Below are 24,659 nucleotides of genomic sequence, written 5' to 3' on the forward strand. Positions count from 1 at the left end.
CAGTTTGAGGCACTTCCCCTGGCAAGGTGGGCCAACCTGTGGCCAATGACCTTGTGTACCTTGAATAACTATGAATGCCACACAACACAAAACTGACTTAAAACATAGACTTAGGCATTTTTGTTTTTTAGTTGTGTAACTTGATCACCTGTTGGTACTCTAGTATGAGTTTTACAGATGACAACATCTATTGCAAGGAGCCTGGTATGCTGGAGAGCTGGGACTTTTTTTTCCTTTTTGGCTGAGGAGAGTTCTTCAATGCCTGCACACCGTACCTGACGTATATCTGACTTCCCATAAATACCAGCTATTCTGGGTTATTTTCAGCTTGGTTATTTAGTGTTTTCTCTGGTTAGGATTACTTCACTCTCAACTTCTTTCTCCTTTGGAATCCAAGCTCATCCTAAACTTATATTTTGTGAAAGGGAAAGTAAATGTATTTTAATGCATCTAGGAAAGATGTCACAGTGTATGTAAGTTTCAGATAAATGTGATTCATAGTGTCAGAGTTGACCTTTAAAGAAAAAAAATCTTTTTTTGTCAGGTGAGGGTAGCTTGGGTTACAAGAGAAGAGGGAGAACAAATGGGAACAGATCTGCATTAATAAATATTCAGACTGAGCCCACTCCAGTGTCAGCGTTAGTAGGTGGTGTTGGTACATGGAGTGCTGGGTGATAGGAGTTGTGCACACTCTCATTTTTCACTTTAATTGCCTGCCTGAGAAGATCCTGACAGCTTCAAAGGTTACTGCCCATCGCATTGTTGATAACTCGGGAGCAATATGCATGTGCAATTTGCTTCATTATTGCCCGCTAATAACCAATACTGCAAAAAGGCTTGAGCAACCAAAGCAGCCATAATTTGACATAATGGTCCTCTCTTTTTTCTCCCATTCCTCAACCATCCCACTGTAGAGTTAGCTACATTTGATGGGGCAGTGTGGGTACCACTTTGCTGTGGTTTTGTTGTTGTTGTTCCATAAGTTTAGTATGATAAAATCTAATGCATTTTTTTGATTCAAAAAAACAAAGACCTCAGAAATTTCATGTTTCTCAGTAGAACTTTGAGCTAGCATTCTGATTGTTTCAGCTATTGGCTTTATTTGTGTTTGTGTGAAGATTTGGTTTGGCTTTATTTACTGAGAAGCTACTGAGTAGGAGAGAATTTCTTTCTCTCAGTTTCGGAAGAACTGGAGGTGTGGTTAGTTTGGGAGAGAGATGGGACTTCCCCTGCTCAGCCACCCACACTTCTGCTTTACTTTGCTTCGGATGACTTCCATTTACCAGATTATCTCATGTTAAAGTAGATCCAGGAGTGGCAGTCATTCTTCCATCCACCCTAGAGGAAATCTACTGCAAATCCTGTATCTCACTGGCCAGAGTGTAGACTCAGTGGGCGTTTCAGAGAATGCAGGGAAATGTAGTCCTTATACCAAGCAGCTGTGCCCCAGAGCATCATGGTGGAAAAAGAGGGGAATATCCTTTGAGCAGCATCTTGCAGCCCATGATAACTCTCATTTGAATGATGAGTTTTAAATTTTCTGTGCACTATGATTCTGCTGACTATCAGAGACCATTTACAGTAGTGCAAGTGTTAATTTCAAAATACTTCATGGGCTAAAGCTCTGAGCAGCATGTTCCATCTCACACTAGAGATTTACTTCTCATCTCCACCTTATGCTGAAAGTACTGTTTTTTTTTTTTTTAGAAATATTTTGGGGATGAAAAAGAATGCAAAGGCTTATACAGAGCAGAGGCAGCTGGATTTGTGAGGAGTGGCACATTTTCTTAACACCAAGAAGTAAGAACAGGGCTGCAGAGATGGCTCAGCTATTAAAGGCTAGCTAGGCTCACAACCAAAAATAAGAACAAGATTGGAACAAGCGTGTGATTCGTTTAGTAAGCCTTGGAGATTTCCATACCAGGTCTACTAAACACTGAATTAGGGACCCCAGTTTGACTGTACCACCCCACTCCAGCCTTTTATCCTCAGTTGTGAAATACACCGGTTACTTGGTTTCAAATGCAGTGTACCCCAGGCCTTTCCTTATCCCTGCTGAGCTGACTGTTGGCTGAGCTTCATGACAGCATCTTTAATCAGTGCTTGTTACCATGTGTCAATGATTTGAGGGCATGCAGTGGCTCTGCTGCCTTTTGGAATGTGTGGTGGTATGATGAGATTCTTAAGCGCTTCTGTTCCTATCTGCACCAGGAGCCCTTTATCCCTCCAGTCTCTGAAGCTCCAGCTTTCTGGTTCTGCACAGCATCTTCCACACATGAGAAGCAGACCTCACTTGGAATATTTTTCCCAGTTTGGGGTTCTTTATTGTTGATAATAAGACACTCACTCCACATAAGAAAAATCTTGTATTTCTGTTTCTTCTTTCATCAAACCTTGTCTTTTGTATCAGTTTCTTCCATCTTCTCTACCCTTGTTCTCTTTTCTCTAACACATGGACCAATCTTAGCTAATTTCCCCAGTGGCTCTGCTTTGCTTGTGAAATTAGGGCTTGCTCCCAGAGAGTTTTTTAGTCCTTCCATGAGGAAGCCAGCTCTGTGCATCATGCCCCCTTTACACAAACCACTCTTGACCTTCTTCATAGTCTGTTTCTCCCTCTATTCACCTCCTCAAGCTATAGTCTGTTCAGACTGTTAGAAACTTTTCTTTCAGAAAGTTGCTGTGAGCCTCACAAAGAATCATGCCACATTTCTGAAGCAGTTAATATACTTACTGGTTTGTCTTGAAGTATCGGTGTGTGTGTGTGTGTGTGTGTGTGTGTGTGTGTGTGTGTGTGTGTGCACTAACTTGTTTATGGGTAGATGAAGTATACATGTCTGTGGAGGCCAGTAGTCAGCCTTGGGGATCAGCTACCATCTTTGGCACAGGCCGGTCATTGTCCTGGAGCTCACCAATTAGACTGGCTGACGAGTGAGCCCCAGGGTTCCTCCTATCTCTGCTTCCCCAGCACTAGGGTCCAAGTGGTGCCATTACACCCAGTATTTTTATGTGGGTGCTAGATAAGTCTTTGTGCCTGCAAGGCAAGCTCTTTACCAATTGAGCTATCTTCCCAGCCCTTGGGTTATCATTAAGCTGTTGCAATCATCTTTCTTGCTCAGTTGTGAGCTGCCGACTTAGAATTTCATCTAAGCAAGGAGCACATGACAAGAATTCAGGATGTCTTTCAGGAAATGAATTCAATTTCTTTGATTCCACCAAGAAAGCCAGGGCTCCTAAAATCTAGGTCCTAACCACCTTTGTGTCACTGCCCTTCTGTCTGCTGACTCGCCTTCTAGCCTCTTGATTTAAACCCAAAATTATGTACATGCAGTAGCTCTATTTCATAACCATCACACCGTCTCCTGAAAGGTTTCTTGGCCTAGCACTGACACTTGAGGTCAGGAGGGTTTTGTTGTAGTAAGGTTATCTGATCCATCTGCATGACGATTATCTCTGAGTCCTGTGCTTGACTTCTCAGCCCAGCTGCTCAGTCAGTTATTGAGCCTCCATCATGATGGACACCAATGAATGGCTCAGTCATTATTGACCTAGCCATTCTTTGGCTTAGATTTGACTTCCAAGACCAAGTTGCCTAACTAGTTACTATGTCAGAGGGTAACAGTAGGAATCTGAAGGATTGATAAAGAATTAGGAAGCAGAAGAGCAGAACTTCAGCCCACTGGCCATGCTAGTCACAGGGCATGGGGAAGCTGCAATGTTTGCAGAAGTCGCTTCCTGAGCACTACCCAGAGAGTTCCTGGTTCAGTCATGTTTAGTCATTGACCATGGCAGGAAAACTCAGGTGCTACATTTAAGCATGAATGCCTTTTGATACATGCTGTTATTGTGTTGCACAGAATCCCTGACTTCTAGATATTAAGCTCATAAAGTTTACAGCAACACATAGCTGCATCTGAATTTCACAGTGAATTGGGGAAGGCAAAGGCCTCAGTATAATTTGTACTAACTTTCCTGTAATGGAAATTATGGCCTGGGAAAAGGTTCAAATGACGTGTCTGTAAACTAAGGAAAAGCTGATCCATTCAAAGGCTGGCTACATACACTCAGACAGCTTTTTAAAGCCTCGTGCCAACAAGAAATATTTATTTCAACATCTGAAGTAAACCAGCAATGAATTTTAAAAGTCAGTCTTTGTAAATTGTTGGTTCAACACATTTAGTCTTAAAAATGGAGTAACAGTTGCAACAAAAAAAAAAAAAAATGTACTGGGCATGTAAGATAGCTGTAAAGTTTGTGTGGAGTGAGTCCAGTGTTACAGCTGGGTGGGAGCAGCAAAGTGGCTTCACCTGCTAGTGACCAGAATCCTGGCTCAGTAAGACTCAGAACGTGGAGCTTCTGCTTCTAGCCCCGATGGTCCCAGCCTCATTTAAGGAAGCATGTCACAGAGACTTGCATTCCCACATACCTACCCCTTTCTTCTTTCCTGGCCCTCTCTTCCCCTGCTCCCTACCTTTTCTTGTGTTCGTGTTGGTGGCTTTGACTCAGGGCAAGACTTGGCCTGCAGTGCTTAGTCATCATTCCCTGGGTGCCGCTGGCTTAGCCTTAGCACCACGGTGGTGAAAAGTCGGTAGAAGCCTGTGGGGGAGGCACGGGTAGAGCTTTTTGGCTGTGGCTATAATTGCAGGACGATCATTTAATGAAGGAATCACAGGATGTCAACATCTGGGCTCCTTTTCTCTACACCTGCTTAATGGAATCAGAGTCCTGGCTGCCTGCCAGGGCTCTGCAATACTTACTGTTTCTAGCCTTGCCCTCTCCCCTTCTCTGTCCCTCCATCCATAGGCACTTGGTGACCTGTTAGTTTGTCTTCATAACCTCTTAAAGAGTTCTCTGTTTTAAGCTCTGTGCTGTCTCCATGTTTTAGCTAGCATCTCTGAGTGCTTGGTCTCTCAGGCTTCTGCAAGCTTTAGTTCCTGGCTCTTGTGTCCCCACTGTAGGCTCTGGAGATTGTAACTTTATATCCAAGCCTCTGTATGTTCTCATATTCCTTTCTTATGTCTCAAACACAGTTTGAAACAACTTATGTCCTATCTTTGTCTCCTGCTAACTCCCCCCACCCACCACCACCACCACCATGATTTTTCCTGCCTACCACTACGTTTTCATGGGGCCCGGAATGGTAAAGGAAACAAATGTGCTTGATGGATCTACCATGTTTAACTCAAAGCCTTCAATATTCTCATCATGGGATTAGTCAGCTGTCTGCTCCTGTGTGTGTGTGTGGACACTGGAGAGCAAAGTGTGCCTTGGATGGAAGAGCTGAGATAAGAGAAGTATTCCTGCATGTTACCATGGTGCTAGCAGGAGGTCCAGAGAGAAGAGAGGAGGCTTTGTCTAGCCCTACCCAGAATGCTGGGAAAGTGTGCTGAACCAACTGTCTCTGTCTTTGCAAGTTTAACAGCCGAGGGGAAGGATGAAAGCGGCTGCACCCATTAATTAATATCAGAATCGCCGAATGATTACAAAGAAAAGTGAAGGTTCCAGGCCAACTCTTCAAAATCACTTATCCGGCTGGGTGGGCAATTGACTCTCTGGGATCTTCTACTGCTGCAACCTTTAGCCCCGCCCCACCACACACACACACATAGTTTCCATGCAACATAGTTGCAATGCACTAAAGCGGGAAGTGGTGTTTGGAAACTATAGAACATGAAGCAGATCTCCCTTCAGACCAAGAGCACATCCTCTGTTCACAGTGTTTTCCAGACCTACAGGTGACCAGGGAGGTTTGCTTAGTTTTGTTTGAGAAGCAGCAGGGCTGTTTTCTGACTTTAATTTAATAAAGTCCCAGCAAGGTACAGTGACCAAGATAGCCAAAGCTCATGAGTTCATTACTGAGAATTGGTTGACCCACCAAATGACAGCAGCAGTTTTTTGGGTTTTTTGTTTGTTTGTTTGTTTGTTTGTTTGTTTTGTTTTTGTTTTTGTGGGCTTGAAGATGGCACTAGGAATGACTATGTATTAAAAGTAGCACACAACAAAAACAAAACACATAGTGTGGTGGTACACACCTGTAATCCCAGCACGCAACTCTGGAGGTGGAGGGAGTTCAAGGTCATTCACTGCTATGTAACAGGTTTGACTACAGCCTAGACTACATTAGACATCCCTCAGAAAGAAAGGGGGGGAGGGAAGGGAAGGGAAAAGAAAGGTTATAAATCCCAAGCAGCATTGGGTCAACAACAACAAGGGAGAGGGAGGGAGAGAGAGAAAAAGAGAGAGAGGAGACCATGTCCCCTTGAGAAGTGCCTTCCTTGTATCTTGACATCTATCGAGTTTATTCCTAAACTAGTGATCAGGCTGCAGCCTCAGTTGCATAAGTAACGGGGGATAAGAAGGGGAGGAAATGTGAATTACTAATCTGTTCTCATCTGCTTTGCCAAAGCCTTGAGTCTGGGCTTGATGGAGCCTCCCAGAGACTTTGTCTCTTGTCCCTAATTCAGCTTTCAAGGACTTACAGTGGCAGAGACCCAAGGAAGGAAGATGTCTGAATAGAGCTCCCTGGATTTCTTGGCACAGGGAAGACGATAGCGTGAACGTGACACTCTTGACATAATGAATAAAGCTGGCTCTGCTGCCCAGGTGTATACTCTCAGGGTCAAAAGCAATGTCAGTCTGATTATCCTTACCACCCGTGTAATGCACATTGGGGGCAGTGTATCCTGCATCCACCACATGTGTAAACACTTTCATGCAAAGATGTTTGAAGCAACGTCTGTCATGACATCAGAGGAGTTACTGCCACGTGCAGCTGAGAGACTTTAGCCATGTGATGGTGTGGATGAGGTCTTACCGAAAAGAAATCAGTGTGAAATGCTTTAGCCTTTCCTCATGAAAACAACACACAGCCAACTCCCCTGCCCCCCCATATTGTTATGTAATCATTTCTCTTGCATGTATTTAGAAAGTGAGAATATGCTCCTGGTTGTGAGCACATTAATTACTGGCCTATTGTGGAGAAGCACCATTGTGAGGTATTGCTATAGTGAGACATTCTGCCTTGGCTGTGGGAAGGGGAGGAACTCTGAATGTGCTGTTTGTTGGCCCTGAAACACTAGGAGAATTTCTGATTAAGAGTCTAGAAAAGCTATAATCAATTCATTATACATTCAAACAGGAGAAGAGCCCTTCAGAATATGAATCTGGACTCAGAAATATTCAGTTAGGAAGAACAATACTCCATAGATTTTCAAATTGAGGGAGCTTTTCGATGTAAACTAATTTGTTCCAGTATTGAAGTGAGCATAATTAACAGAGGCTTGCTTTCTTAGACCGATTAAGCATGAAAACCAGGCCAGCACCGGAACTGTATGCAGTGAAAAACAGTATTTATGAGGGGGTTGTGCAGGAGCGTGTGTGACAGATGGGCATTTTATCACTGTTGATGTTTGGAATTTCTTGAAAAGCAATGTAATATCTTGTTTTTATGAATGGATGAACAAATCATTATGCATTGGGGGCTGAGTTTTCCTATTCTAAATTAATCTTTTTCTCTCTTTAACCTCTGTTACTTTATGTTAGGGAGCTCATATATTCTGATGTTTAAAAAAAATCATAATTGTGTTTTATTGCAGATACAGATCCACGTGTTTTAGAAAAGCAAGAATTGCAGCAGCCGACCTATGTTGCCCTCAGCTACATTAATAGGTAAGCCATTACAGAAGGACAGCTGCTGTTCGCTGCTGCGTTGCTCATTACATGTATCTTTTTACCAGCAAATGTTTTCAGTTTAAAAATGTTCCGATTAGATCATCTCAAAGCAACCTCGACATGGAGATTTCTTGTTTCTCTGTTGAGGGATCTAGATTGTAGCCCATTGTGCATATGCCTGAACACACAGCTGATTTACAAGCTCGTTTTGGAAGTATTTTGTATGCAGAGTTGGAGCATGCTCTTTTGACTTCATGGGGCAATGTAGGAGATTAGTGGATTTACGTTTGAGTGAACCTTTAAATCTTGAGGTGAAAGGTCCTTTTTTTATGAATTCAAAACATAGTTGGAATATTAGGATATATTGGACTCTAACAAACTGAAATCATTTCATTTCAGAAAGTCATTATGTAGCAGCTCATCTTTTAGTAGAAACACTGTCAGCAGCTGCCTCCATATGTGTGGAGTACATATGAGTTTTCACTTAAATTGATTCTGAGCCTAACTTTAGAGAACTGTTTTGTGCTTGAATATCAAACCTGAAAGAAGACTTAGTGTTTTCAGCCAACTCAAATAATTAAGGAGACAGTAATTTGGGGGCAAGAACTTAGAGTCACCTTTGGGTTAAGAAAACACACATTCTCAAAGCAAAGTGGAGAGAGTAAGAGCAAAATTAGTTTTTAATGAGAATGAGAACGCTCTGCCCATAATTCAATGGATGTATTTCTATTGGCTGTCCCTTTCCCATAAGGCAAAGATCTTTTTCAGTCTCTTGGTGCCAGAGCATGGGCCAGGGTCTGGAGAGGAAATTTGCCAAAGAATTATCTGCACTCTTCATTTTGATGTTGTTTTAGGAAACATAGTTAATTCCTGCTGGGACATAGTCACCTGTGCTCAGCTTTGAGTACTTGTAATGAAGCATGTTTTCAAAGGAATTTATGAATGGAAGCATCTAAGTGCATGCCATTTTTTTTTTTTATTTCCTGCTCATCAGGCTTTCTAAGTAGCACAAAAAGTCTCTAGTCCTTCATCACCTGTAATTTTGACATACCTTGTTAGAATATCTCAATAATTGCATCAGATTATGTAAAGATATCTGAGATTTTCACAGATGCTGTGCTATTTCTAATACTTAACAATACAGCTGAAAATCTTTAGCTATATAGTCATCGAACTGTGCTAGATTAGCCTACTGATGTTGATGGATGTCGTCTAAAGGGGCAGACATCTTTAGTAGACTAGCAAGCTCACTAGTGGCCTTTCTGTGAAGAACGTATGTGTAAACTTGCCAGGTTATCGATGCTGAACAAAGATCCTTTGTGGGGGATGTGTTGTGTTGTGTTGTGTTGGGGACTTAATACTCCTCACGTGGTAGACACTTAATATTTGTTTGTTGGGAGTAAATAAAAACCTAGTGGAGGAACAAAAAAGGGGGTTCAAGCAACTGAGACTATAACCCTGGTCATAATGCAAACAAGAGTAATTTAAGTCTTTGGGACCTTGAGGAGAGAGGGCAGAGCCACTGCTGATGGGGGAAGAGAGCTCTAAGGTTGGAGAGATGCCTGCTACCCTGACTGTGACAAGTTCTCTGCTTCTTTATTTGTTTTTATTACTTTGTTTCTGGGTTCTGTTTTCCTGGCTTTGCTTTTGAAGTAGAATCTTGTTATTTAGCCCCTGAAGCCGTAAGTCTAAGCCAAACTTGCCTTGAATTTGAAGTAGTCTTCCTGCCTCTGTCCTTGAGAGCTGGAAGTACATACATGCTACCATACTTGGCCCAAGAGAAGACTTTTATTTACTTATTTATTTTAATGATTGAGGTGAAGGTTATAGAGATGGCCTAATCAGTAAATGCCTGCCTTGCAAACATAAGGACCTGAGTTCGGTTCCTAGAACCCACTTGAAGAAGCAGGCATGGTCATGCGCACTCACAGTCCTCACACGTTAGATCCAGTGGAAACAGGCTTGGTAGTTCACACATTCAGTCCCAGTAGACAGAGGTGAATCCTTGTCCCTCATTTGCTGAGTTCCAGACTAATGAAAGACTGTCTCTGCAAACAGGTGAATGGCTCCTGGAGAACAACACCTAAAGCTCAACTCAGACCTACACACACACATATACCACACACACACATATACCCCCTCCCCCCCACACACACCACAACACACATGTTAATTAGTTATTAATGTTGATCAAATAAATTCATTTTCATTAGATATCAAAGGGAAATAAATGCTAGTTCTACCAAAGGTGGAGAGACAGGAGAATAAAATTCCCCCTTCAGATGTTTATTGGTTCAACCCTGACAGACATTTGGCCTTCTCAAATTTGAAGATGGAGCTTTCTTTTGCAATAACACTGACCAGTCAATAAGCAGAGAGTTGTGAATCTTAGCATGGAGTTTCCCTTCTGTACTGTTTTGTAGAGAAGAAGCCATCATGTTAAAACCTCTTCTTTGTTTAACCTATTTTAAATTGTTCTACCCATTTAATATACTATGGTAAGCACAATAGACCTATAAAGATAGAAAGAAAAATCCTTAGTTAGCTTGAAAGCAGTTCTAGCTAATGAACTGCTTCACTGGAACTATTTGGCTTTGGGATTTTGCATTCAACCTGCTGCAATACTATGTGTCATGTAGGCCTTGGAAAACTTTACAGTATACATATGAGGGGAAAAGAGAAAGAGAAAGAGAAATAAGGGCTAGTGATATAGACCAGCAGATAAAGGTGCGTGTCACTAAGCCCGATGACTTGAATTCAATCCCCAGGACCCAGATACTAGAAGCAAAGAACTGACTCTTCAAAGTTATCCTCTGATCTCCATACATGCACCATCTCACACATACTCACACACACACACACACACACACACACACACACACACACACAGAGAGAGAGAGAGAGGATGAATAAAGGAGTAGACAAATAAATAAATGTGATTTTCAAAATACAGACAAAATATAGATGATAGTACTCTGGGGGACTTGGGTTCAAACCTGAGCAGTGAGCTCCAGAATCTAACCATTGTGCAACCAGATTTACCGGGATATCAGAGAGTTAAGTACTCAGTGAAGAAAAGAGGAAAATTTTGAAGACTAATCTTTCAAACACATAATAGGACACCTGGGCAGAGGGTACAAAGACATAAAGTAGTATAGAGCAATTACCAAACCCAGTAGAACTGTATGACAGCAGGTTGCTCAGGGAGAACAATGGAGACTGTAGAAGCTAAAAACTGTGAGGTGAATCCCTTGGCAAGGTACTGCCACATCACAAAGTTGGAGGTGGGTTGAGTGTAAGAAGTAAATAAATCCCAACATAGCAGCTGTCGGCTACAGTGAGGAGCACCTTGGCTCTGCAGCCCATAGGAAAGAGGCAGGCAGAGAGAACAGGGCAACCTTCCTCCACCACTACTCACCCAAGAGGTTGGGATGGGTAAGCTGCCAAGGAAAATAGATAAATCCCTGCAAAAGCTTGCTTAAGAGCATGTGTTGCCCCTGGATAATTCTTCAAGTTATTGTCTCAGCAGTTCAAGTAGCTGCCTTAAAGAGACAAGGTAACTTTTGGACTTTTTCAAGACAGGGTCTCCCTAAGCAGCTCTGGCGGTCTTGGAACTCACTCTGTGGACCAGGTTGGCCTTGAACTCACAGAGATACCCCTGTCTCTGCTTCCAGAGTATGAGGATTAAAGTTGTGTACCACCACTCCTGGCTACAAGGTAACTTGTTAATCACTTGTGACTCTCTAGAAATAGGTGTTGGAGATAGCATTATAGATGTCAATAGCATATGTGGCCAAAGTTGTTAATTGTTCTGTGTTTTCTCCTGAATACTTTTATTAAGATAACAAAAATTGTAATTTCCAAATCCATTTAATTTTCAAATGCATATAGCATTTGATAGAAGATATGAAGATTCATCATGGATGACCACAGATTAGTGCTGTCTTTGTGCTTCATTCTTACCATTTGCTGCTAAATAAGAAATTTATATCTAGCCGGTGGTGGTGGCGGCGCATGCCTTTAATCCCAGCACTCGGGAGGCAGAGGCAGGTGGATCTCTGTGAGTTCGAGACCATCCTGGTCTACAGAGAGAGTTCCAGGACAGGCCCCAAAGCAATACAGAGAAACCCTGTCTCGAAAAAAAATTTGTGTGTGTGTGTGTGTGTGTGTGTGTATAAACTATATTACAGCTCTGTCTCTCAGTGAGTGAGAGATTTGACCTCTAAGAATGATTTTAATTTGGTTTAATGTTCACTCTGAAAGTTGAATCACACTTCTTCCTATAACATTAATTGGAGTGGTTCAAGAGCCCTCCCACGTGGCCATTTACTCACAGGAGGATACTATGGGCTTTAATGTTAGGGAGCTTAAGTGAAATAGGATTCTAAACTGGGCAGGATGTTGCACGCCTGTGACCCAGCAACTGGGAGGCTGAGGCAGGAGGATCACAAACCCAAGGCCAGATAGCTGCAAATGATTCTCTATCTCAATTCACCTCCCTGCTCAGCTTCGCCAAGGAATGAGCTTTATACAGAATGGCTTTTTGTTCTGTTTTCTAATTAAAAATGCAGAACCGCCTTTTTTCTTGTCCTCAGTTAGAGAAAAGGAAGACAAAGTTTGTGCCCAAACATGCTCACTCAATCACCCAATGTTTATGCTCTAGAATTACCATTGTTTCCCTCAGGAGGTATTTCTTCCCTTTCTCTCATTTAGACATGATGCAGAGTCAGGCTGTTGGTCTTGGAGTCCTGTTTGCTATTCCTGAGCTGTGTGGCAGATGGCACACCCCTGCCTGTTCCCCTCATCTCCAGTAATTCCTTCATGGCTGCATTAAGATGACTGATGCACATGGAACAAATGTCAGCAACCATGGCGTGGTGAGGCTCTGTAAGCAAAAGACGATAATGAGAGAGATGGCAGCAGAGCGGGTGTTGCTTTGGAGGAGGCCAGAATAATTTACACCATGAAATAAAATCATGAGCGCAGGGACATTTCCATTCCCCGGCCTCCAGGACAATGCTGAGCCCATTGTTGACCCTCAGTGATTTTTGCTCAAAGAATGTATACATTTTTCTTATGTATACATAAGTAAGTAAATAAATGATTCCGAGAACTGTAAGAATTCTGTGAAGACTGCCCATGTTCACAGAAGAATCTTCAGGGAAATTTTTAAATTGTATACTTTGACTCAACATTCCTCCAGCTTACAACATAAAACTGTACTAAGCAATGGCTATCACTAAGTATCTCACCATACCTAGAGAAATTACATGAGATAATGGTTTTGAGACTCTAGACATTCCCTACTCAGTAGGAATAGGAAAAAAAGACCTCAAGATATATATATCCCAGCCTGACCAGCATGGAAACATGTTAATACTCTATAATCGTGTTACTGATAACAGAACGATCTCAGATGAGAAATTAAGACTTTGTTCTAGGAACAGTAGTGTTTGAAGTTAAGATCCCTTAAGACCCCCAGAGGAGGCAGACTAAGCTAGATGGTCTTCAGATACGGTTAGAGTTTTACAATTGTGACCTAATCAAATATAAAATCTGCATGAGTTCAGATTGATCAGCCTAAAGTTGAACTAGCTGCTCCAGGAAAACTCAGAGGTCTTCATGGTACCATCCAGTAACACAGCACCTGGTGTACACTAAGAAACCCCTAGATGTGCAGTTGTCCCTGAGATAAGGGGAGCAGACCTCGGTAGAGGCCCAGTCTGAGAGGACTAAATGGTGCTTGCACGAACGGACTTGGAAGCAACATCACCGTGTTCAAGGATTCAGAGTAAAATTACACTGAATAAGAACTTGTTTTGAAGAAAAATAAAATGAGTCTGAATTCTTTCTTTTGGTTTCTCCTTCTACTAGAACATAAACTGTTTAATGAAGCTTTTTTCCTTTTTGTCCCCTTTCTTCTCACCCCAAAACCTCACCTAATCCTCCTACCTCTTGCTCTTGCTTTTTCAGTTGAACTAATTTTTGCCAGGTTATAATCAGTCACAGCCTCGTAGAACATGCTGTAATTAGCAAAGCTTGCACTGGCCTTCTCTTATTTATACAAAACAAGACTGAAGCATTTGATTTTTAAATCTAAGAACACAGATTTTTTTTTTCTCCATAAAACCACCTGTTTATGGTCTTCTAAGAGCAGTCATGTTAATTGCAGTACAAACCATGCTTTCCTAGCCCCCTCCTCTGTCTACCAGATCTGAAGTCTCTGCTACGTACAGTGTTGTCCCAGACTGAAGTTTGTGGCCTAATGCATGCCGTAAACATGTTGCATGCTGTTAGGTCTCAAATGCCAGACATGGAGCTACCATTTTCTTAGCCCGTGTGTGTGTTTTATGGGCATCCACTGAAACAAAGCTGAGATGGCTGCTTGCCAAACCTGCCTTACAATGTTCCTCTCCCAACCTGACCTATTCACTAGGCTGTGCAAGGACCGTGTGACACTGGACCGCAGAAAAGAGAGCCCTCTCTAGTGTTGTGGCTTGCTCCAACAAACTTTGGCTGTGTTGCTGGCAGAAAACATACTGTAGGAAAGGTGGGTTGGCAGAGCTTTGTAGATAGTACACATGATAGGCCTGGGGCTCGAGCCCCCCCCCCCCCCAGCTGGCGGCTTATCCCTGGGGCAGTCAGGGTTCTCCACTGGTTTACACATTTACCTTGCTTCAGGTCACTTATTTTAGTCTCTGCTGGGTCCACTCATCAGTGTTTCTGACTAATCTTACACATCTTTGAGTTCAGCTTTAAGTAATGTGGCTTCCCCCACCCCCTTATTTTTAATATTTTTATGAGATGGATGTCTTTCTTTTCAAAACAATTCATTAATGTAAAACAAATAAACAAACAAAAAGAACACCAAGAAACAAGCATTGATTTCCTTTTGCTTTACTTGGCTCCTTTTAGTTACGTCACATATATTGTAAGGTCTCTCTCTACCTTAAGAATTCCTTCCCTCCTCCTGTCTTTCTCTTATTGTAAGTATGGCATCTTTCTTCGGACCATAACCTACTTACACCGATAATGATACTTCGGGTTTTGAAACCACCTTTCCCCCCTTGAATGTAGCAAGTTTGTGGCCAGCCTGGCTACATGAAACCCTGACATGATGAATCCTTTTTCTTTCTTCAGCTGTTAACTGGTTCTGACTGGTTGCTTCTACCTCAGTGCCATAGTAATTTTTTTCTGAGCTCTGTGCCCAGAATTCTGGCTTCCTCTGTATCAGTCTCATATTTTCCTTCCCTGACTGTATTCATTGTATTTCATGAACTTAGCTGTTACCTGAAGAGACTTCCTGACCGCTCTGTTCCAGTTCCTTCGAATTCTCATTTATGGCTGCCCGTAGCCACAGGAACATTCTAGGCAGGCTGCACTAACCCATTGCCATCCCTTTATGTCACTTCCTCCCCAAAGTGGCCTCTTGATAATATTCTTGGCGGTGTCTGCCTATCTATTAGTCTAAACTACACCAAGTTCTTCTAGGCTCCAGGAAGCCATCTTCTGTTGCTTCCCTCGGCCCATATTTGAACTCCTCAGGCTTCCCCTGTGTATCATTTGTAGCCACTGTTCTTTCTCCTGCTACTCTTCCCTGCTTATAACCTGCTGTTTGGATTGACCAAGAATGCCCTAATGTCCCTCCCTGTGCCCTTCTCCCTACCCCCCCCCATTTGCCATCAGAAGAGCTGTCAAAGGGTACATCTGTCAGCCCCATGCATAGAAGCTGTTGTGCCGGGGCCTCTGCTTGGGTCCTCTCTGGCATTGTTCTGGCCTTGATAATCCTGTTCACCCAGACACATCGCAAGCTATATTATGAAGAGTCCCCAACCTCCAGAAATTGTTTATGCCCTTGGTCAAGTTTCTTTTCCAAAATCATAGCATTGATATCATTCAGTATGACCACTAAATATTGTGAAAGTTTAAAGTGTATACAATATATTTGAGAACAATAGCTTTTCCTCCAGTTTTCTACCAAACTTACCATACCAAGTAAGTAAATGTCAGTATTACAGATTGATTCAGTTTTATTCACATTTTCCCTGTGTGCAGACATGTCTATAGGCAGGATGCTCTGGGGAAGAGCCTGGGGTGTGGCTAAGGAAAGGAAGATGCATACATAGAGCACACACGCGTACATATCTCTTTTGTTTTTCTTTAGCATCCTTCCAGGTCAGTATAGATATATCCAGTGCATTTTAAGTTCATTTCTAAGGTGTGGATATGTAATGTTTTGTCTGCTTTTCTACTATCGATTGTTGAATAGGTAGGTCAGTGCCAGCCTTGTTAGCATGGTTTTGTGCCCTTTACCACTAATAAAGCCACAATGGGAATTAATCGTCATTTGATAGGCTAGCCGGCATTTCTTTGTGTGCATTTCTGCCTAAAAAGAATCTAAGCCAGATTGTTTCTCTCTCTGACTATCACACTTGGAATTAAGACAGACCTCCTTACCACTGCCAAAGGGCTTCTGGGATCAGGACTGCCTCACACTCCTTTAGCCTCACCTCTTACCACCAACTACACCTTCTGTCCCTACAACACAGCAAGTTTTTGCCTGCTCAAAGGCCATGGTCCATACGGTCCCCTCTGCTGGGACAGTCTTTGACCAGAGTGTGTCACACAGGCCGCTACTTCCTTCCTGTCTGCATCTGGTTGGATGTTTCCTACACTTCAGGCCATCCCTGCTTTTCCTGTTGGCCAGCCCTGAGCCTTAATTTTTCTCGGTCTTTTTTTTTTTTCCATGGTACTTCTTGCTGCCTGAAATCCCTTGGCTTATTTGATGGTGCGTTGAGTCCCTGCTTCCCCTTCTAACTTGTGAGCCTCACAGGCTCTGGGGATTTCTGTATTCTCACTCAGCACGACTACATCCTCAGCTCTGAGGATGCTGTTGCACAGTGGGTATGCAGTGTGTGTGTGTGTGTGTGTGTGTGTGAGTGTGAGAGTGTGTGAGTGTGTGTGAGTGTGTGTGTGTGTGAGTGTGTGAGTGAGTGTGTGTGAGTGTGTGTGTGAGTGTGTGAGTGTGTGTGTGAGTGTGTGTGAGAGTGTGTGAGTGAGTGTGTGTGTGTGAGTGTGTGTGTGTGTGAGTGTGAGTGTGTGAGTGTGAGTGTGTGTGAGTGAGTGTGTGTGAGAGTGTGTGAGTGAATGTGTGTGTGAGTGAGTGTGTGAGTGTGTGAGTGAGTGTGTGAGTGTGTGTGTGTGTAATTTTCTGTTCCCCTCCCATCTTGTGTTTCACTCATCTTTGTTTCCTGCTGCCTCACACCTGAGTGTATAGCAAATACTTGGCCCCTGGTATTAAATCACCGAGTGTCGAATTACAGCATAAGAGATGACCTTGGCGATCCCCCTACCCCCACCATGCACATTTACAAAATGACTCAAGGTGCTATACCTCTCTTATTTCATTTGGAAATTCAGATTGCTGGCAGTAATCTACTTGATTTATCGTTTTCCCCTTCTGCGCAGCACCTCGGAGTTAATTAAGAAGACCATGAATCTTCCCTCTGTAGCTCTAGTGCATTCCGTTTGCAGAGTGCACTCATATTGCTGAGACTGTTGATTTGGGACTCAATTTGAAACATTACTTAATTTTCTCACATTGAGCTTCATTATGCTCAGCCTAAAGCCTGGTCCTGCCTTTGAAGGCCTTTCGCAGGCAAACTTTAGGTCAATTCCATGCCCCAGCTTCTAAATAACTTGCTCTCATTTCCTCCACCATGGCCAAGACCTTGGTCACTGGCTCAGAAGCAGTACAGCTAAGTCAGTTCCCTGTCCCTGTGAGGCCTTCCTGACCTCAGCCACAGTGCAGGCTCTTCCCTGGAATTACTCACTGTTGGCCTGAACACAGGTGGTTTCCAGCTATAGAAGTCTGGGCCAAGAAAGAATGGATCTCCACATAGTAGACATAGACGTGTCACCCCAAACAACACACAAGGCCACCCAGAAGGAGAGGATAGTGAGCCAGGAAGCAGCTCCAACCCCCGCTCTTTGGGAGTTGTATTGAAATGGTGGTGTTTAAAGAATGAGACTGTGTCCCTTCCCCAGTGTTCTCAGCAGTGGCTGCTCACTGAATACTGAGTGTGTGTGGCACTCAGTGTACTTGGCTGTGCCATTAGTCCTTGCAGTGTGTCACAGTGCTAACCTCCATCTGCATCTGAGGAAGAAGGACCTGTTAGCCGTCTCTGTGCCTTGGACCCCTTTAGCAAGCTGTTAAAAAAAAAAAGAATATGCTTGGACTGCTTCCCAAACTAATGTTTGTAATTCATGAACTAAAATATATAGGATTACAAAGAAAAGCAATTCATAAAATACAGTTGTCAAAATAGTAAAAATGACAAATTTGTGATATAATGACACACATGTTTCTTAACCAAGTCTCAAATGAGAAAGCTTAGGCACTGACTTAATAGCTTCCAGAATTTCATGTGAATGAGACAGAAATACTTTGAGACTTTGGCTACATTTATACTATGATAGAAATATATACTGGTATCTAAAACTACACAATGTTTGACTAGTGTAGATGCTTTGAAAATGATGTGATTAGCTTCATAAATTCAAGATTGAAAGGCACTGGATGCTACATCCCAACTAGAGGTTCAACTCCTAAGTTCTGGGTCTATCACAGTTTTCAAGTGGTCAAGACTTCAGGGCTGGGTCCTAACACACATTTGTACATAGGAGAGTGGGTGCATATAGAGGCGAGAGGTTGATACAGGCTACCTCACTGGGACCTGGGGCTCATAGATTGTTCTAGGCTGGCTGCCTGACAGTGAGCTGTCACTGCCTTCCCAGGGCTGGAGTGATCACACCGCACCACCACATCTGGCTTTTTGCGTGGGTGCTGGGAATTGAACTCTAGTCATCGTACTTGCACAGCAAGCACTCTACAGCAGTCTTCCAACACAAATAGTGTAATTCCAAGTCTTTGTGTTCTTGAGACATTGATTTTCCTCACAGTATGCCAGTCTTTCATAAGATGTTACATGCATCTTACATATCATCATCTGCATTAAAACATGTATAACCCTTTCTGTCTTAATAGAAGTCAATAGATAACTTATGAAGATCAGGTTTATTGTGAAATCAAACACGACACACACACATCTCTTTCTTTTTCTTCCTTCCTTCGTCCCTCCCTCCATATCTCTCTCTGTGTCTCTGTCTCTGTCTCTGTCTCTCTCTCTCACACACACACACACACACACACACACGGTTTAGAGAGATTCGTTGGCATGCCCAAGTTCACACAGCTAGCTAACAACAGACTTGGGCTATGAACACCCCCACACACACCTGTGTTTATGGACCTCTGTCCTAGCATTGTTCTGGATGTGCAGAGATGTTGGTGCTTCCTCTCAGCACTGTGTGGGTGTGGGTGGAGCTGAGACTCAGCTCTCTAATGTGCCAGCTCCTGTCTTACCTGACACAATTGCTTCTGAAAACCTGTAGCTTGGTATTTATGAATGCCTGGTTATTTATTCAGACATGCAGACCACGAGGAGTTACCAGAGTTAAATAACTTTAGCATAAAGTTATGTTTTATATCATTGTCTCTAGTTGCTGATAAAACCAAATGAGTGGGGGTTTTCATTCCGATCTAAGCAGGTAGTAACTGAGTCCAGTCATTGCACTCATGGCAGCCATTGTGGGGCCAGGGATGGCAGTGGCTTCCCCCCCCCCCCCGCCTGATTCCAGTTAATACTGTTTCCTTGGCTTTGAGCTCACTCTGCACTGTCTGCTAGGACTGTGTTGTTTGGTGGGCAGGATTGACCGAGGCCATCTCCACCTTTACTGGTTAACGAATTCTCCCTATAGCGGTAGGTGACAGCGTGAGCACATGTAATTATACATGGTTGGGCCAGTATGCTGTCAGTTCTCGTCGACTCCTTCTTGCCCCTGGTGGGAATCTACTCAGAATGCAAAGCCCAGAAATTGAACCTGGCGCTTGGCACTGGCTGGCTCTCCTTGGAAGCATCCATGTATGTATTTTCTTGGTTGTACAGCAGAGAATCAGTCTTCAGGTGAACAGGAGTTCAGCGATGGTCAGTAGTGGCTCTTCTCCAGAAGCACAGTGCCCACTGAACACATCTTAGGCTTTTCCTCTTTGGTTTGCCTTTCGCCCAGATTAAGCAGGGTTGGTCCCACTGTTGAGGACAAAGTGCTGTGACATGTGTGGGCCATGTCCAAACATCTCCATCACCTACACTACAGCAAGAGCGGCCCCCGTTGTTCCTTCTGTCTTCTGCATTGATGGATTCACGTGGGGCAGACTGGTTCAGAAGTCGTTTGTACTTTTTCACTGTGCCCACACAGACAGCCATGCTCTCCTATTGCCCATTTCATCACAGGGTTTGGCACCAACCAGATTTAGTGATGTTCGGTAATCCCAGGCCAAGTAAGTATGATGAAAGGCTAGTTTCTGGGCTGCATTAATCTTTGTTAGGCAGCAGAAATTGTTTTGAAGCCTCAAAGCCAGAAAGTTTTTTAATAATTGAGGTACATTATGTCTTTAGATCATTTACCTTTCTTGAAAGAACGAATTTTCTAATCTTTAGTATAATCTTTCTTAAGGGAAGCAGCATCAAGGTCTTGTTTCCTGGAGTTTTAAGGAGCTTATTTATGAAATATCAAAGTCAAGTCTCTCTATTTCATTTTTTTGTAGAATTTCATACAGGAGTACACTGTACTTACATGATTTCTCCCTCTCCAACTCATCTCCCCCACAACTCCATTTGGGATTTGTTTCCTTACCTCTTATTCCAACTGTATTGGGGTGTGTGTGTATGTGTGTGTGTGTGTGTGTGTGTGTACACATACACACATATATACATATACTTATAGTCATTCACACACAGATACACAACCTACTGAGTCTACTTAGTTTTGCTCATAGTTTATATGTGTTTAGGGCTGATCACTTAGGACTGGACAACCTATAAGGTTAATCATCCCTGGAGAAAACTAGTTCCTTTGTCCCTCAGCAGCCATTGACTGCCTGTAGTTCTTCACATAAGGGTGAGGCCTAGTGAGCTTCCCACGTGCCCATTGGCATGTCAACTGTTATATAATTATTCAGGTCTTTAGGCAAACATTTTCTTGAGAATTCTTGGGTTCAACATTCCTGTGTGTCCAGAAGGCACTATCTTACATCACTGTCCTCTGGTCCTTATGATCTTTCCATACACTTTTCCACAGTGTTCACTGAATCTTAAGTGCTGTACGTGGACTGATTGGGCTGAGCATCCATGGTCACTCCCTCCTTTTGACCAGTGATGGCTCTCTGAAATAGCTCCATCTGCTACAAAAAGAACCTGCTTTGCTAAGGATTAGGAGCTACATTTATCCGTGGGTATGAGGATAAATATTTAGAAAGCTATGTTGGAAGAAGCTATGTTGATTTAGGAGAATGTCAGTAGTAGACTCTCCTCTGGGCTCTGTTACCTCTCCAGCCATGGACTGACTAGGTCAGAGTCAAAACCTAATTAAAAGTGAAAAAGTATTGTTAAGTCCCACAAGCCCAGACTCCCCTGGACACAAGTACCCTGATGTCACTCAGACACTGAATTTAGACAGGTCACATTCTGTCTTAGGAACCTGCCTGGTTCCAGCTTTGTTTCTGTCGCATAGTCACAGGTGTCCCATCCACTGCTGATGCCCCTCACATCTACTAATAAGTTCTACTATGTAAACTGAATTTTGGGGACACTTTGATGTGTAGAATGATTCTAGAAAAGCAAACCTAGAATATCAGGATCTGTACCAGCTAATTCCCATATAGGCCTGTTATCTTTCACCAACATATTAAAAGCTATATTTTAAATTTCACACCTATTTTAACGCATATTAATATATGGATGAATGTGATTCACTGTGATGTTTCCACATATACATATCTCACATGTCTGCCCATTCTTCTTCTCTCCTGCCCTCCACCAACACCCTCCTGAATTCCTCCTAAGGTCTCTTCTACTTCAAGATTTTTTTAATCTTATTTTTATATTAAAGCAAACAATATTAGTCTGCCTGTGTCTCCTGTGTTTCACTTAAATGATAGTCTCTAGTTTTACCCATGCTCAAAAAATACCCTTCTTTTTTATGCCTCAATAATATATCCTTAGCAACATATTTTAGTGAAACGCCCTTATTATTCTTTTACTTAAATGCTCTGTTCATTTCAGTATCCTTTTTTATACTTTATTTATTGGGGAAGAGACATGTGCTCTATGGTATGGGTATGGAGATTAGAAGACAAGAGTTAGAATTTTGAGATCCTAATCTGGTAATTTATCGATCCTGTGAATTGAACACTTATTGTCAGGTTTGGCAGCAAGTGCCTTCACTCACTGAGCCATCTTGTCATCACTTAACTGTGGTGGTTAGTGTTTGGTGGTGTGTGTGCTTGTTTCTTTGTTTGAGATAGGTTCTTACTAAGTAGCTGACCTGGAACTGCCTATGTAGACCAGACTGGCTGCAAACTCACAGAGATCCAACTGCCTCTGCCTCTGAATTAAAAACATGTGCCATCCAATCCTGGCAAGATTAGTTTTAATTTTCAACTTTACAGAATCTAGAATCACCTATCGTATATGGTTTTAACAATTGTGTTGGTTTGAATGAGAATGGCCCTCATAGGATCATATATTTGAATGCTTAGTCCCCAGTTGATGGACTATTTGGAAAGGGTTAGGCCGCGTGGCCTTATTGAAGGAGGTGTCAATGGGGGTGGGCTTTGAGGCACAGTCTCACTGGATCTCTACCTGTAACAGATCAGATGTTAGCACTCAGCTACTACTCCAGGTCATGCTTGCCTGCCATGCTTCCTGCCAGAATGGTTATATACTAATCCTTTGAAATTGTAAGCAAGCCCATAGTTAAATGCTTCCTTATGTAAGTTGCGTTGGTCATGATTTTTAATCACAGTAATTAAGGAAGCAAATATGACCAATTTGAATTTACAAATGGCTAGTGATAGGACACTGTTTCTCATATTTTACAAATAAAAGTATGTGTCTGTGAATTATTTCTCTTTCTCTGTCTTGAGGAATAGGCAATCAGAAAGATGGAGCATGCCAGCCTTCTCCTCTTATACTCAGAGGAACCACAGATGTTCTGCGGCTAGCTCTGCCTGTTTAGAGCTGAGTACAGATAGGACTGCGACATCCTCTGCAGCTGTCACAGTCCCTCACGCACATCTTGGATTCTGATAGCTTTAACCCACTTTTCAAAGTTGTCCTGAGGCAAGCTATCCAGATCTGTCTGTCTGTCCGTCCGTCCATCCATCCATCCATCCAATCTATCTAGCCAGCCCCACAGTCATCTATTTTCCTTTTTTTAATGATTTTGTAAATGCACATAATGTATTTTGTGCACAGTCCCCCGTCACCTTCTCTTGTCCCCTTCCCACTGATCTCCTTCCCAACCAGTCCCTTTTACATACCAGTCTGTGTGTATGAGTGTGACCTACTGAGATTAGTTATAATTGCTTGTGTGAGCATGAGTAGGGAATTATTTACTGGAACGTGGGAAAGTTAGGGCAAGTTATCATGGCTATACTACTGAATAAAATGTCTCCCTGAAGCCAGGCATTGGTGGCTCATGCCTTTAATATCAGCACTCGGGAGGCAGAGGCAGGCAGATCTCTGTGAGTTAGAGGCCAGCCTGGTCTACAGAGCTAGTTCCAGGACAGGCTCCAAAGCTACAGAGAAACCCTGTTGAACTACCAGTAGCTGCTTCCCCATTCATGGTAGGATGCTGATGGGGCCTGATCTTCCTCGGATAACATAGTTGCTATGTGTTCATGAGTCCAACAGCAATGTCATTCCTTCTTCCCAGAATGAGAACAGCTTTACACATTTCTTTATGGTGTGCCTAGGAACACACACAGATATAATTAAAACAAAAAGTGCCTGGAAGAGAAACTGTTGAATCCAGAATTATGGTTATCCCGCAGGTGGAAGTATCATGTGACTTAGGTCGGTTTACTAAACTGGTCCTGTGAATACACATTTCTGTTGGAGTAGTCCTTAAACATTTTGAAACTCCCAAGTGCTATGAAAATACATTCTGCTTTAGCGGGTCACATATCCCTGAAATACATAAAAGAATGATAACCACTCTAGTTTCTTCTGTCTTAGGTACTTTTCTATTGCTATGAAGGGACACCATGACCAAAACAACATATAAAAGAAAACACTTAATTGGGACTTGCTTACAGTTTCAGATGGTGAGCCCGTGACCGTCATGACAAGGAGCATGGTAGCAGGCAGGCTTGGTGCTGGAGCAGTAGCTAGAAGCTCACATCTGATCCACAAGCAGGTAGAGAGGGGTAGGGATGGAGGGAAGGGGCAGACAGAAAGGAGAAATAGAGAGGGAGAGGGGGGGATTGGGCCTGATGTTAGTATTTGAAACCTCAAAGCCCACCCCTAATGAGACAACTCTTCCAATTAGAAGGACACACCTCCTAATCCTTCCCCAAAACATTCCACCAACTGGGAACCAAGCCCTCAAGTAAATGAGCCTGTTGGGGCCATTCCCATTCAAGCCTCCATTCACAGGCAAATGCTCTGCAAGCTCCAAGACTTTGCATAGACATATAAGATCTGAATGAATTTGTATAAATGGACTACACTCTATACTGCTCTATACCCTATTTTAAAAATAGGTTCTCATTCTGTGGTCAGACTGTCCTGGAAGTTATGATGTAGCCCAGGCTGACCTCAAACCAGTGGGAATCCTCATGACTCAACCTCTCAAGCACTGGAGTTATAAGCATTGGACACAGCACCTACCTAGCACATCTGTATATTACTAAATGTAGCTATATATTATAATTTTCCTGAATATACATTTATTCCATTATTATAGTGCTTGACTATTGAAGTATCTTATTAAAATAAGTTTTCTCTTTATTCAAATCACATCTAATAAATACGGAATTTGGTAAAACCAAGAAGATAATGGGGATATGTGTTTTTCTTTTCCTTATG

General features: G+C 42.7%; 1 protein-coding gene across 1 annotated transcript in view; it reads left to right on the forward strand.

Moving 5' to 3' along the window:
- The window catches only part of Jazf1 (JAZF zinc finger 1), a 293,135-nt gene that overhangs the window by 149,008 nt on the left and 119,468 nt on the right, over nt 1-24,659 (forward strand). The window contains exon 2 of the mRNA XM_051202827.1: nt 7,593-7,665. Within this exon, the coding sequence (XP_051058784.1) occupies nt 7,593-7,665 (73 nt within the window). The remainder of the gene's footprint in view (nt 1-7,592; nt 7,666-24,659) is intronic.

The sequence above is a fragment of the Phodopus roborovskii genome, unplaced genomic scaffold, assembly GCF_943737965.1.
Source record: "Phodopus roborovskii unplaced genomic scaffold, PHOROB, whole genome shotgun sequence".
Taxonomy (NCBI): domain Eukaryota; kingdom Metazoa; phylum Chordata; class Mammalia; order Rodentia; family Cricetidae; genus Phodopus; species Phodopus roborovskii.